This window comes from Curcuma longa, chromosome 5 (genome assembly GCF_044706935.1).
Source record: "Curcuma longa cultivar G26 ecotype Majalengka, Jawa Barat chromosome 5, ITB_CL_G26_1.1, whole genome shotgun sequence".
Lineage (NCBI taxonomy): Eukaryota > Viridiplantae > Streptophyta > Magnoliopsida > Zingiberales > Zingiberaceae > Curcuma > Curcuma longa.
In genome coordinates this window covers 13,014,007-13,028,183 of record NC_133865.1, presented here as the reverse complement: position 1 = coordinate 13,028,183, position 14,177 = coordinate 13,014,007, and the positions used below count along the sequence as shown (strand labels likewise).

General features: G+C 35.9%; 1 protein-coding gene across 1 annotated transcript; it reads left to right on the top strand.

Moving 5' to 3' along the window:
• Positions 1-341: 341 nt before the first annotated feature.
• LOC141829620 (uncharacterized) lies at positions 342-9,004 on the top strand. Its single transcript, XM_074717136.1, has 5 exons — positions 342-423; positions 536-757; positions 6,099-6,297; positions 6,572-8,355; positions 8,572-9,004. The coding sequence occupies exons 2-5, from the start codon at positions 647-649 to the stop codon at positions 8,914-8,916; spliced, it is 2,439 nt and encodes an 812-aa protein (XP_074573237.1). The 5' UTR covers positions 342-423; positions 536-646; the 3' UTR covers positions 8,917-9,004.
• Positions 9,005-14,177: the final 5,173 nt, after the last annotated feature.

Sequence of the window (14,177 nt, the reverse complement as noted above, 5' to 3'; positions counted from 1 at the left end):
CCAGAAAAACCGAGCCATCCTTGAATACCGCGCAGATAAAGCTGAAAAGTGTGCCCAAGGAGGCGACTTTTCCCTCCTGTTCACATGCGTAGGCAGCCTCAGGAAGAAGGTGGTAGTTTTGTAGGTTTATTGATACATTGGGCGGCTTTTCCAACCTTGGCATGCGAAAAAGATGAGGATTTTGAGAAGAAACCGGAATGACAACGACAAACTCACGCCGATTTCGTGTCCTCTCGCATTCCGTCCATTTGGTGTGAAAGATGACGGCTTTTTCAGCGGAGCGGCATCCTTGGAGTGACGCGAAGAAGTACTTGATCCGAGTTGCGCTTCCTTTCTGTTTCTTTTTTGGGGGGGATGTTGCATCTTGATGTTAGTCGTCGGAAAAGATGGAACTGGGGGGAAAAAGTGGGGTTTTATATGACCGTAAGCTTCTCTTCGACTTTGCTTTATGGATCTTGTGATGAAATTTTCATTTGTTTTCAGTTGCAGTCTCTTGTCTTTATTCCGACCTTTGATCGTAGCTCTTTTTTAGTAGGCATTTTGTGTGCTGGCAAGGTGTGAATTTTTTGGGCTTTAGACTGCGGTGGAAAAAGGGAGGTGGCGTCGGAAAATTGCTACTGCTTCATTTGATGGTTGACATTGCAAGATGGACCGTCGGAGTTGGTTGTGGCGGCGCAAATCATCAGAGAAGAGCCCTGGTGAGACAGAGAGTTCCGGATCGGTATCCTCTCATTCCGAAAGATACTCAGATGACCAGGTTAGTACTTTACTCATTTTGGTTGTATGCCAACTCTTTTTTTCTTGTTTTGGATTTTGGAAGCGACCAAGTTTTGCAGCACGGTACTTTCATAGTGAATCTATGGAATGCACAAAGCTCTGTGACAAGTTTGAAATTGTTCTTATTTATGTGGCTACAGAGTTGTTCATCTCTGGTGGCTATTGGCGGGCTATCATGTTGCATCAGGAGTTTACTTTGTCTGAGCTGCAAATTTGAAGGGCCATTTTTCTTTCTTTCTGATGATATCACATGTTTGAGTAATTAGAGTTGGTAGATCTTTCGCTGAGATTAAATTAGGATTAACATTTAGCGAGTACTTCATGCGCGACATTTTTCCTGCGCTGCATTTCACACAATGTCTTTTCATCATAAGGTCTCTGCTATGCCCTTGAAGTTTCAATAATGTTAAATACGAAGCATCTAAAACATATTAACAAACAATTTGTGCTACTGTGATCCGATGGTCTGATGTCGGAGGAGTTGTTACTTCAAGTTTGTTTATGTTTGCTCTTGATTTTCTAGTCAGAACAAGAACCAAGTGCTGATTTTTGTTCCTGGCCCTTCTCATACAGTCATTCTATTTAGTTGCATAAAAGTAATTGGTTGGATCTATAACTTACTTGCATGCTCAGCGAAACAAATTGCTATAGGGTGCACCAATATCTCAAGAGTGGCATTTGTTAATTGAAATCTACGATATAGATAACAAGACAGCTCTCTTGAGGGATTCAAGTATTTTCCTTTCTCTAAATTCCTCACCCACTTCTATATTCTTATTGAGGAGATGCACCCATACTTCCATGTGATCTTTTTTGTTATTTGCTCAAAATAGGTTACAAATAAATATATATATTCTTTAGAACCTTGAAATATCAAAGTCACAAAATCAAAGTATGGGTATGGGTTCTGGCTTCCATTGTTAGGAGACAAATCTCCTTGAATTTGTTATGAGAAGAAATCTCAGATCTTCTTGAAAACAAGAGAAAATTGTTTAAGACAAATATTGATTTTGTAGTGCTGTAAAATGATTACATTTATATAAAACTTACAATGTTTTGTAACTCGTATAAAATTGGATCTGCTAGATTCATTAGTTGGATTACTAATAAAATAAATCCATTCAAGTGGGTTAGTTTTTTGGTCTTTTTAGCTTTCAGATGGAGTGTTGGAAATATAGGTGCTTCTTCTATCTTACTGTATTAAAGACTTGCGATCTTCTTTGATTATCTGGATGACTAATGTGTATGGCCCTCATATGAGTCATGAGAGGAGGGATTCACTAATGGCCATTTTATCAGTGGACTTGGGGATAGATTATGGCCAGTGGGGAAATTTCAACTGCACTTCCAATCCTAATGATTGGTTGAATTCTCTGACAATAGAGTGGCATCTTATTTATTTAATAAATGGATAAATTGATGTGCCTTTATTTGGGCATGCTTCACTTGGACTTGCTTTTATGAGGGCTCCCTATGTTTTGCTAGGATCCATTGCATTTGTCCTAATGCAGTTGGAGTTGTTGTTTTCCATGGAAGTAGGGTTGTGGGTCTCATGGTGACTCTTCCTGATCATATTCCCTTAATCTTCAATGTTGGCAGTTTATATACTTTTAGGCTGAAAGAGTCAAATTTGAAAGTTGGATCTGTTGGTAGGATTTTTATGCGCAGCTCTGTTCTTGTTGATTAAAGTTAGGTGAGGCACTAGCTCCACGAGCTATGACACTAGCTGAAGGAATGGGTAAGTAGGGTCTGTATCCATCAGAAGAGATTTCTAAGATATAAACAGGAAAGCATTTATGCTCAGCAGAGTTTCACCCACCTATTGAAGCCATTTTGGTGGCGAGGTTTGTCTTCCTAGTTGACGGACCAAATTCTACTAGTAAAGGTTAGCATTGTGCTAAGGTACATTGGATTCAAGATAAAGATGAATAATTCTAAATACTTTCTCTGTGTTGCTACTGAGAGCAACTGTGGAAGCTCTATTGTTTTTTGATGCATTGACATTTTGTGATTCGAGGAGAGTCCAAGTTTTATAAGGTTTCTTGGATCACTTTAGGTGTCATATGGGAGGCGTTCATAAAATTTTGTATGGCTTCACTCCACATTACATTGTTCCCAGTTGTTTTGAGTTCTTTAAACGGGTTGGTTTCACCATCTTTTGAAGTTGAGGTTCTAAACATGGTCATTAAACTAGGATGTCTAAAGAACCTTAGGCTTGATAGATTAAATGCTAGTTTTCTTTTGGACTTGGGATGTAGTAAAATCAACTTCTCTTAAGTTTTTATTGATTGTAGGAGGATTGAGCTCAATTAAATTCCTTAAACTACTTCTACGCTCCTCGCATTCCAAAACTAGCAAGTTCTAGTATTGTTGGTGACTTCAGGCCTATTGCTTTGAACATCGAAAAATAAGCCTTTTTTTGTGTCAAAATGTTTTACCCCATGAAAATAAATTTCGAGCTACCTCATTGGTAGAGGTCTTCGGTTGTCGATTTCTCTAAAAAGGAAGAAAAAAGCTAGGAAATGAAAAAGACAGAGGAAATGTTCATAGGAAAATTTAGTAAAATATTGTTCATTTGACTCTTGGAGGGAAAGAAAAAGGAAGGTAAATTTAAATTTCAAATCTTTATTTATTAAAATATAAATAATTAATAAAAAAACTTTTTTAAGTTTGATTTGGGTTCCATTTCACATGAGAGTGGTGAGTTTTTTGCCCAAATCACAAAATAGTGAAAAACTCTCATTTTTGCCAAAGGAAACAGAGGGAAAGTTAATTGTTGGACTAGTGTGTGGTTTTCACGTGGGAAGGGTTCAGACAGGAAAATTCTATCTCTTTATCCTTTTTACTGATGCTCTTCATAGAATTCTCATGAAAGGATATTATTTTGGGGTTTCATCATGGAGTGACAAGGGAATGCTATACTCAATGCTATAAAGAATTTTCAAGTTGCTGATAACACCTTGCTTTTTGAGAAGGTGAAGGCTTCCAATATATGCAATCTTTGCATCCTCATTTTATCTTCAATTGTCTTTCTCAATCTTTGCATTAATTTTTTCAAGTCCTTTTCATACACTAGTGCAAATTTTAATAAGGCTTTGAACTAGCCAAAAGTTTGAATGTCCTTTTTAGAAAATTTCAATTTCTTACTTGGGTTTCAACTTAGTGCTCTAGGCCTTTGATAGAGGATTGAGAAAAAAACTTATTTCCAACTTCTCGCGACACTTTTTCTCCATCAACATTGAATTGTGAAATGCTTGAAATTTGTGACTCTTTCTCCATGCCTTTTTCTCAATCAAATATTCACTCCTATGAATGGTGAAATGTGCAACTTTTTCTCCATCAACATTGCATTAACATAGTAGTGTCACCATGGCTTGGTTTTCTTTACTTTTTCTCCAGGCCTTTTGAGCAGTCACAGGAATATGTGTTTAATAGTCGTGCCATTGTCAAGAGAAGGTGGAGGATGAATTTAGATGTTTTAATCTACAGTGAGATGATTCTTCCTTGCCCGCAGCTTAAAGGATTGGGTTTGAAACTTTGTACAAGAATCCTACTTATATCGTTGCATAAACATGTTTTTTTCATACGGATTCAAAATGTTATGTTTGAAGGTTGCCGCCAAAATGCCAGGATGCATGGGTATACTTGTCTACAGTTGTTATGCTGTCGACATTCTCATGTTGCAAGGGCGCTATGCTCTTATATGAGACTATTTGACATCTTGTATGGTTTCTTGATGGCATTGGTTGAAGTTTGGAATTGTCTGGACATGCCTCTTTTTAGAAATATTAAATGTATCTAGATGTCTTAGCCTTTGGAAGGGTCGTTTTTGCTGAATGTTTGATCTTGTATCATGTAAGACATGTTTAGGATTACTATTACCCACGACAAATGGATTAGTAAAATCCATGGTTTGAAATCTCTAAGGCATGATCAAAGCTACCGAAATTTGATACTATTCAACACAAGTAATATCTCTCCAACCACTAATAATGGCATGCTGACACTTGTTACTGCTTGACATAGTGCAACACACATCAAAATGAATTGAGATAATGTTATTTATAGATTGTGTCTATAAATATAATGTGAAAATTGTATCTTTCTAGATTGAATATAAAGTTTGAACTTAAGTATTTATTCTCTTATCTTCTTTTTTCTCCATTTCCTTCCTCCTAGCATCTCAAATTCGTCACCGGCACCATAGATCGGAACGTTAGCACAATATCAACGGAATCTGGTTCTGTATGACTCAAGATTTTGAACCTTTTTACAATCATACTAATCCGGCGATCTCTTCTTATAATGAAAATATAATAACTTGTGATGTGTTATTATCTTTTCAGATACTACAGTTTCTATGGTTGGTTTGTTCACATCCTTAATACCATATTCTCTTGCTAAGTAACTTTTTGCATTGTGGATAAGAGTTGATCTAACTTTAGAATAATGATTACTTTATAATCACATGATCGTTGAAATAATTCTTGATTTTCTTTCAAAAAATCTCATTCAACCTATTTATCTTCCACATTGTAGTTTCTTACAACCATGTTAATCATCAGTAGTTGTCATGCTCTACATGTTTGTTTTCTTCACCGTTATATGTAAATTTAATTGTCGGACTACTCTGTTAACATTTACATATTAATTTTCTTTAACAACAACAAGCAATAATTTTCAATAACTGTGAGTCCCAATTGTTTGCATAATTCCAATAGTACAGGGAAAAACTTCACCATGACATAGCAGCCTAAGGAAATAATCCTTCACCGACATGTTGTATCACATGTACCCATATGCTTGATTACATTTTACCATAGTTAGTGTTCATAGCATAAAAAGGGAAATGCATATTTTCTCATTGTTGAATCTTCTCTTAACAAATCTTAATTTCTCGTAGAGATGTCTCGTCTTTTGATCTTCCTACTTCAAGGCAAATATTAAGGATTTTCATTTTTAAATATGATTTTGCCGGTGTAACTGAAGTTGTAGCCGAGACTGCTACTATAATTATGGAATCTAGGCAAATGATTCATTTTCATGTATCTCTAAATTTTGAAGTGATTTTCTAGTCGCAAGGATAATCTGTTATTTTGTAATACAAATAAAATATGAACTAGAAAGGAAAATCAACTAATACACAAGCTGTATTCAAGAACAATGCAACTAGATGCTCAATACATGATATGAGTATCTGTCGGTCGCTAAGATGAAATGTTTTGGGTGTGTGGGTGTGCTCACGTTTACCGATGGCCACTTGATACAATGCTCTATCGTAAGATTCTTGGCAATGATTACGGATGTTCTTTGTAAAACAGGAAGCAATGAAGGCTTCTCCAAATGACACTTCAACTAGCCATGCACAATCACCAGAGGTTGCATCCAACACTTGTGATTCTGAAGTTGATGAAACTGTGAAGAGATTGACTGAGAAACTATCGGCTGCTCTTCTCAACATCAGTGCTAAAGAGGAACTTGTCAAGCAGCATGCTAAAGTTGCAGAAGAAGCTGTCTCAGGTAATCTGCCTCGGTTATGTGAATCACTATCTTGTTTTATAGTTGCTAATCAAGTTTTTCTTTTAATTTCTCTTTTCCTCGATTAATCTGTGTATTTATCATGGTCTTACCTCGTATAATTGAGGTATTTATTGGTTTTGAAGTTTAGATATCATGTCCCAGATTCATGATTTTTTTGTGATGCTTCCTTCTTAAACATTGCCTGCAGTTTCTTTGCTACTACTCATTCATTAATTTCTCACATCGAATTTTAATCTACTCTTAAATTTGGTAGGCTGGGAACAGGCTGAAGCTGAGGTCATAACACTCAAGCAGCAGCTTGAAACTGCAGTCGAAAAGAACACTTCGCTTGAAGATAGAATTAGCCAACTTGATAGAGCTCTCACGGAATGTGTCAGCCAATGCCATCAATTCAGGGAGGACCAAGAGGCAAACGTTCATGATTCGGCCACCAATAAGGGATGCAAGTGGGAATCTGAGAAGCACAAATTTGAGAAACAACTTGCGGAAACCAAACCACAGCTTGATGCTGCAAAAATTGAATTGAAAGCACTTGATCATGGACTTCAGGCACGACTTGAAACTGTTGAGAAAGAAAACACAGCTCTGAAGAGTGAAGTCCATTCACTGTTCAAAGATCTCCAAGTTTTATTACTAGAAAGGGAGCTAAGTAACAAAGCAGCAGAGACGGCTAGTAAGCAACACTTGGAGAGCATAAAGAAGATTACCAAACTTGAAGCTGAATGTCGTCGACTACATCATATAAATTGTAAGTTATCATCCACCAGCGATCCCAAACTAATTGGAAGCTCAATCTGTGTGGAATCTTTCACGGATAGTCAATCAGATAGTGGAGATAGGTTGACTGGTGTAGATATTGAACTTGGATGCTCAGATTCATGGGCATCTGCTTTAATTGCTGAGCTTGATCAGTTTAAGGGTGAGAAGCCAACTTCAAAAAATATTGCTGCTTCTGACGAGATTGAGCTTATGGATGATTTTCTTGAGATGGAGAGACTCGTTGCCTTGCCTGAGACAGATCCTGGGATCATTCAGCTGGAAGACAAGTCCTGCCAGGTTATTAACAACAATTTGCAGATCAAAACTGAAATCAAGGACCATAAATCGATTAAGTTAGAAGAGAAGGTTGAGAAACTTGAACATGAGAAAGAAGAAATGAGGATAGCTCTGGAAGAATCACATTGCCAGCTTGAGGTCTCTTGCAATCTGCTGATGGAAGCCGAAAATAAAATAGTTGAAATGCAGACAAAGATGGACTTGGCCAATGAATTGAAAGCGAGTACAGCTGTGGATTTGGAGGGTATGTGGAAGGATCTCGAGACTCAGCTAGAGTTAGCATACTCAGAAAATAGAAAGCTTTATGAGGAGGTATCTATGTTAGAAGAAAGGCTCAAGGCTGATCAAGTCCTGTCTGCTGAATATCAAGCTGAATTAGAGATTGCTGAGGTTGCTCGACAGGAATTGGATTCCCAGCTGAAGTCAGCTCATGAAGAAGTTGGTACTCTCAATGGAAAAATTGGAGTGTTGGAATGCCACTTGAAGGAGGGAAGGACACTGTCTTTGCAATTAGAAGCAAAAGCCAATGCTTTAGAAGCAACAAATAAGGCATTGGAATTTCGGCTTGATCATGCAAATTCAGAAGTTGGGAAGATAAAGGAGAAGGTTAATTTCTGGGAATTGAAAGTTGACAAGGAGACTAAATTATCTGCAGAATATGCAATTAAACTAGAAGCTGCAGAGGCAGCAATTATGAAACTGAAGCTTGATCTCAAGTCAGCAAAGGAGTTTGCTAATAAAATAGAGGCTGCAGAGGCAGCAAAACTGTCAGTGGAAATTCAACTTGAATTAGCACATTCGGAAGTTCAGAAGCTGAGTGATAAGGCAAGTTTTCTAGAAAGCAGAGTAGACGAGGAAAGAGCACTGTCTGCAGAATATGCAGCTCAGTGTCATAAACTGGAAGGTGAGTTCTTAAGGATTAACCGAGAAGCTGATCTTTATAGAACTTCAAGATCCAATCGAGAATTTAAGATTAAACAGGTGAACCTTCTTACTATCAATGATCTGCCTTCACCATCAATCTGTCAAATCTTATGTTTCAGTGACTAACTAATATTTTCCCTTGTACCGTAATAGTTCAATAGTGCTTCAGAATGCTGTTTCTCATCTTTTAAATTTCTTATTAATAGGCATTCTACATTAAATGGAGCTTCAGTGTCATACTTAGTCAAGTTCATCATATTTGTTTTGTTTCAGGAAAGAGAACTTGCTGTGGCTGCTGGGAAATTGGAAGAATGTCAGAAGACGATAGCCTCTCTAAATCGACAGTTGAAATCGTTGACAACTATTGATGCTGACATCCTCGAAGCTGAGATGCCAGAACACCGCATAAGCATTCAAGATCATGACGGTAGTAATGCATTCAATGGTTTCTTTTGCAACAATCCATTGGAGGTAGTAGGAAGTTACAGATTTTCAAATGGCAGCGAGAAAGGTTCGGTAGAGTCTTCTTCAGTGTCTTTGCTTTCTTCTGCTTCTTCCCCTAATTTGTCTGCAAGTACTAGAACATTATTATCTCGTAGTAGGAGCACCACTTGTTAGAAACAATAGGAAATAGAAATTCACCTAAAACCACTTTGGTGTTTGATATATTGTGAATTTACATCCAGAGATTGAATTTTGGTTGCCACTCACCCTACAGAGAAATGACGATGCAAAATTGTTCTTTGAATGATTTGTTTCTCGACAGGTTTTGCTGATAATATTTGAGTTAAAGTGGTGTTGTGACTCGAAGAAAGCATCATTTGAACCAATATGAAGAGCGTTCTAAGAATTAAATAGAGGGAAGTCAAAATATTGTTAATATGCCAAGATGATCTAGTTTGTTTAATGAAATGTGGTTGTTCTCTAGCTCTTGTCAATTTCAATTAAATTTATATCAAAACCTATTCACTAAGTGACCTATTTGTTTGGATGGATAAGCCAAAGGATGAATCAAAGAGTAGGTAGATGGATTTATATATCCATTCTTTCGACTTTTCAGTTGCAAAGATGAATCGATAAAGAAGCTAGGTTGAATAATAAAGATTCTGATTGAATAATAAAGATTCTGATTTATCTCTTGTATTTGGTACGCGTAAATTGGATGAGTCAAGGGCCTAATTTTCAGTTTACCTCTGAGGTATGGTTAAATTGGTTATTGCGGACAGACTTGTTTCAGTGGGTAAGGTCGAATCTCGATAAAGCTAAGGCAATGCCTTCCCCCGTATAGTCAACTGTAATTTTTCGATTTACTTCCTCATAGATGGTCGTGGAACTGATCATGTCGAGTTGTTGGGGTGGCGGATTCTACCTTTTGCTTTAGAAGGTAAGATGAATCATATTATTTTTTAAAATTATTTTTGTCTTTATAATGTTTTGTAGTGCACTTAGCACCATTTGATTCTTATGCTAGTGTCTTCCTTTTAGTTTAGGTTTTGTATTGTGTTCTCCTTGCTAGGGCTATAAACGAGTTAAATTTAAATTTTATATTGTTCAAGTTTGTTTGATAAAATAATCGAGTCAAGTTAAGTCAAACTTAAAATGAACTAAGCTGTTGAAATGATTGTATAAGTTTGGTTTGATTTTTTTATGAGCTTCAGCTTAGTTAAAATTTGATTCGAGTTCAGTTCGTTTAAATATAATCGAGTTTTCAATTGAAATTTATTTGATCGTTTGAAACTTTTTACATTTGAAATTTTATTTGGTTGGTTAGTACAAGTTTGTTTGTTTGTTTGGAGAGCTTATTTATCTATTTACAAGTATAATAAGAGTTTTATTGATAAATATAATTCACAAATGTTGTTCGTAAATATTATTGATGAACATTGTTCATGAACGATTCACAATCGTTTTTCATAAATATTTTAATAAATTATTTTGTATATTGAACGAACATAAATAAGTTTTTTTATCAAAACTTACTCATAACATTTGATTCACTTAAAACCCTACTCTTTGTGATTGCATACCCCATATATTTTTCTTAGAAGATCGAATAATAATCGTTAGCTTGTCTCTTCTACTTGATTGATTACTCATGCCATGTCTTAATGTTTGTAGGAGTGGGCAAGGGTCGATTCCCAAGAGTATCATCATCTTGAAAGTAAGTCCTCCCTACCGTGGGCCTACTGCATACTTGATTTACCTCTCTACAGATGATTATGGGATCGATCGGGGTCAACGTATAACTTTTTGCAAGACTCTTTCTTTAAAAAAATGAACAAGCATCTACAAGGGATTGGTAAAGGAATGTGAACATCCATAAACACCAACAAGAAAGGAAATTTACTTTGAAATAGGTTTGAACCTTAATTTATTTTCCATAAAATTATATATTTGGCTTAAGATTTAAGAAAGGGCTAAAGGAATACCCTTTGGTATTTAACAAAAAGACCCTTATTTTGATGATTTGGAGTTTAGGAGTGTCCATCTACAATGCTAGCCAACCTCACGAGCCTTTGCACTCACAATCACCTCGCCTTAACATCCAACCCTAATGTTATTTGTGAGCATTGACCTCAATTGGTTGGCTTAGTTAGGGAGAGCATAGCCACTATTCTTGACGAGTTGGATTGGCCTAATGGGTTAGTTTGGTTGATCGAGTTGGGCAGACAAGGCATGTCAGCTAAGCCAAACAATATAGTTGGTTTAGACTACCTAAATGTGTCAAAGCGTTTGATGGGCGAGCCAAGTAGTTCATACGAGTCAATCAAATCAGATCAGACAGTTCGAACAAATTGTGTAGGTCTACGATTCGGACAAGTAAATGAGATTGAAATGAGTCGGTGATGACTCTTCTAAGGAGGCATAATGTAGATGTCATTCACCCTTTTAATTTTTTTTCATCTTTATCTTTCTATCTTTTAGAGTAAACAATGTGAAAAAAATAAATTAAACAATATTCACCATTAATCTATTTATCATTTATCCCTCCATCCCTTTAAGTAAACATGAAAGTAGAAATCCCAAACCATGCATTGAAGTTGAAAATTTGTTATTCATTTTTACCTAGTCATCCAATTTATTAGACAGGCTAACACAAAACTTTATCAAACAAAATGATCATTTTCACCTATATACAGATCAAATTTTAATATGAAAGCATGAATAAATAAGTTTCTAAGTCTCAAGAGTATATTGATGGTCTAAAACTTGCATTTTGACATGTAGAAATGCATTAAGGTGATATTGTCACTTCACCTTAATGGACTTACAATGCTTAAAATGCAAGTGGAAGATTATGGGTGAATTTTTGGCTCTAGGAGCACATAGATGGTCTTATACTTGCATTTTAGCCCATGAATGTTAAGGTGAAATATCATAAATCTACTTTGCTCAAAATGGAAGTGTGAAAGCATGTATGAGTGTGTGTGATATCCAATAGTACATTGTTAGCCTAGGACTAGTATTATGGATTGTGATGGCCCATCAAAGTAAAATATGCAAGATCCATGTAAAAAGTTGGTAATTTAGTCCTAAAATAACAAATTCTCATATACATAAACAATTTAAGAGTTAGTTGTTCGATGGTGCTTGTGTGCATGTTTGATTGTTGTATTGAGTTGTATATATGATGTATGTTTACTGTAAGTGCACGATGTCGTCAAGTAATAAATTATCGTCCTCTGGGATCGTGGTGTTGAGTACTAGTCTATGTGCAAAATAGGTTATCTAGACAAATCGAATGAGAGAATTTGTTCTGAAAAGGAACTAAGTAAAATTAAAAAAATTAAATAAAAGACGATGGGAAATTGAATTTTGAGACAATCCTAGGGTTTTGATTTCACCATGATGAATCGTTGATAATTTGGTTGTGATTTTTTTTCTTACCTCAATGCTAGATTTGCCTGAAGAGGTTGTTCTAAGATAATTAATGTGTTAATGGGAAGAAAAAAAGAAAGAAAATCACTGATGTGTTTACCCAAACGTAACTTTTATTTTCATGGTAATTGTACTAGGGCAATCGCTTTCTCAAAGAAGCTCATGTCACAATGCTTCACTATCCCTTGGACCGCTATCCCTTACTTCGTGAGGCCGAATTGAGACAAACTCTTTACGCTCTATGACATCCCATGTAAGTCTCGAGAGAGTGTGAACTACATTCGCAGACAAATCCTCAAGTTTAATCTATAAATTTGAGATTAAAGTTCACTGTTAAGTCCTCCTAATCTCTATCAATTACAATGTATGTTTAAATGCTAGATACAAGATTAAGGGTTCACCCTCGATCATTTCTAGAGGAAATATTATCTTAATTAATTTTAATCATGCAAATAATACGCAAATACATGAAGCATACTATATTGAATTAAGAATCTAACATGTCATAGATAAAAGATAGAAATCATAATTGTCAATTCAACATCGAGGTACTTCTTAATCCTATGATAAAGAAATTTACTTCATAAGGTTAGAAATACCCGATCGTTAACGTCGTAGTTCCTCTGAAGTCTTCGACGCGGCCTCCTCCTTGATCCCTTGTCACAAGATTGAGAGATTCCCTTGATAATGGCGATCACTAGATGCATCCCTTGTCACACTATCACCCCTTATTTCTATTTATAGTTTTAAAATTTTGACAGAGTTTTTTATAAAGTAGGAAATCCCTAATATAATTTCCTAAAAGGTGAAGGTGGCTAATAGGATTTTTTTAAAATAGAGGAGGCATCGCCACATGCTCCACGACCGTGTTGGGAGACATGGCCTAGTCATGTAGCCTAACACGACCGTGTTAGGGGATACGGTCGGATCGTGTTTGGTGATGGAGGGCTCTTCGTCGACAATCCAAACGGAACACAGTTAGCACCATGAACTACCATATTTCTTACTGGAAATCTCAATCGATGCTTTGATGTCAATTCTACCTCTTGAGTGGTCTACGACCGTGGAATGTAGCACGGTTTGACCATGGATTATATTGAAATATGAATTTCTTGGGTTTTTCATCTCCAAATTTATTCCAATTCTAAATTCTCCACTTCCTATCAATAAAAAGTGCAAATCGTAGTCATCTGAAATAAAATAGTCAAATGAATACAAATGCTAGAAATTAACATAAAATATGTTCATGTAATGCAATAAATGCATGTTAAATAAGACCAAAAATATATACATAATTCATACACATTAATGCATAGCAGTATTCTAACAATACAATGCAACCACAACAATTTAGCATGACTCATAGCTCCTTGCTCCTAATCCACCACCTATTGACTCATCTAATGCATCAACCAAATGGATAATGAAACATAAAACTTAAATGACTAGGGATTACCAAGGACTTGAGTTAATGCCTTCAACTTTGAATAAAAGCCCTTAAAGAGTTTAAGCATCTTGAACATTTGTTCACAAGCGAATTAAAGATGTTTTTGAGCAAATTTGTTGGCTTTAAACTCCCCATGTGTTTATAAAATAAAAGCTCCAACAAACACATTTTGTTTACCTTTAGTCAACTAGACTAGCTCACTATTGACTAGAATAACTCCCATTGAGTTGCCAACAACTATATTAACAATCGATTAGATTTCTATTCCACTCGATTGCTAAAGCCTCCAATTGATTAAAAGTCATATATCTATGCATCTATTACTTGAACAAAATGCTTTTATTGATCAAATCCTTGCATTCAGTTGACCTTGAATTGCTCCATTTGATTGAATTACTATTTAATCAATTGAATTTAGTTGATGATCCCTTCTTCACTTGACTGTCACACCCATAAGTCTATATGATGTCCCAAGACAGAGGTAAGTCACAAGCTACAACTTCAAAACAACACTTGCTTGAAGAATACCTAGCTCTATCTAGTTAAATGAAAT

Excerpts from the sequence above, each read along its gene's own strand:
- LOC141829620 (XM_074717136.1), top strand. The coding sequence starts at position 647 with ATGGACCGTCGGAGTTGGTTGTGGCGGCGCAAATCATCAGAGAAGAGC. Across the intron at positions 758-6,098 it reads AAAGATACTCAGATGACCAG|GAAGCAATGAAGGCTTCTCC; the intron begins GTTAGTACTTTA and ends TTTGTAAAACAG. Across the intron at positions 8,356-8,571 it reads GAGAATTTAAGATTAAACAG|GAAAGAGAACTTGCTGTGGC; the intron begins GTGAACCTTCTT and ends GTTTTGTTTCAG.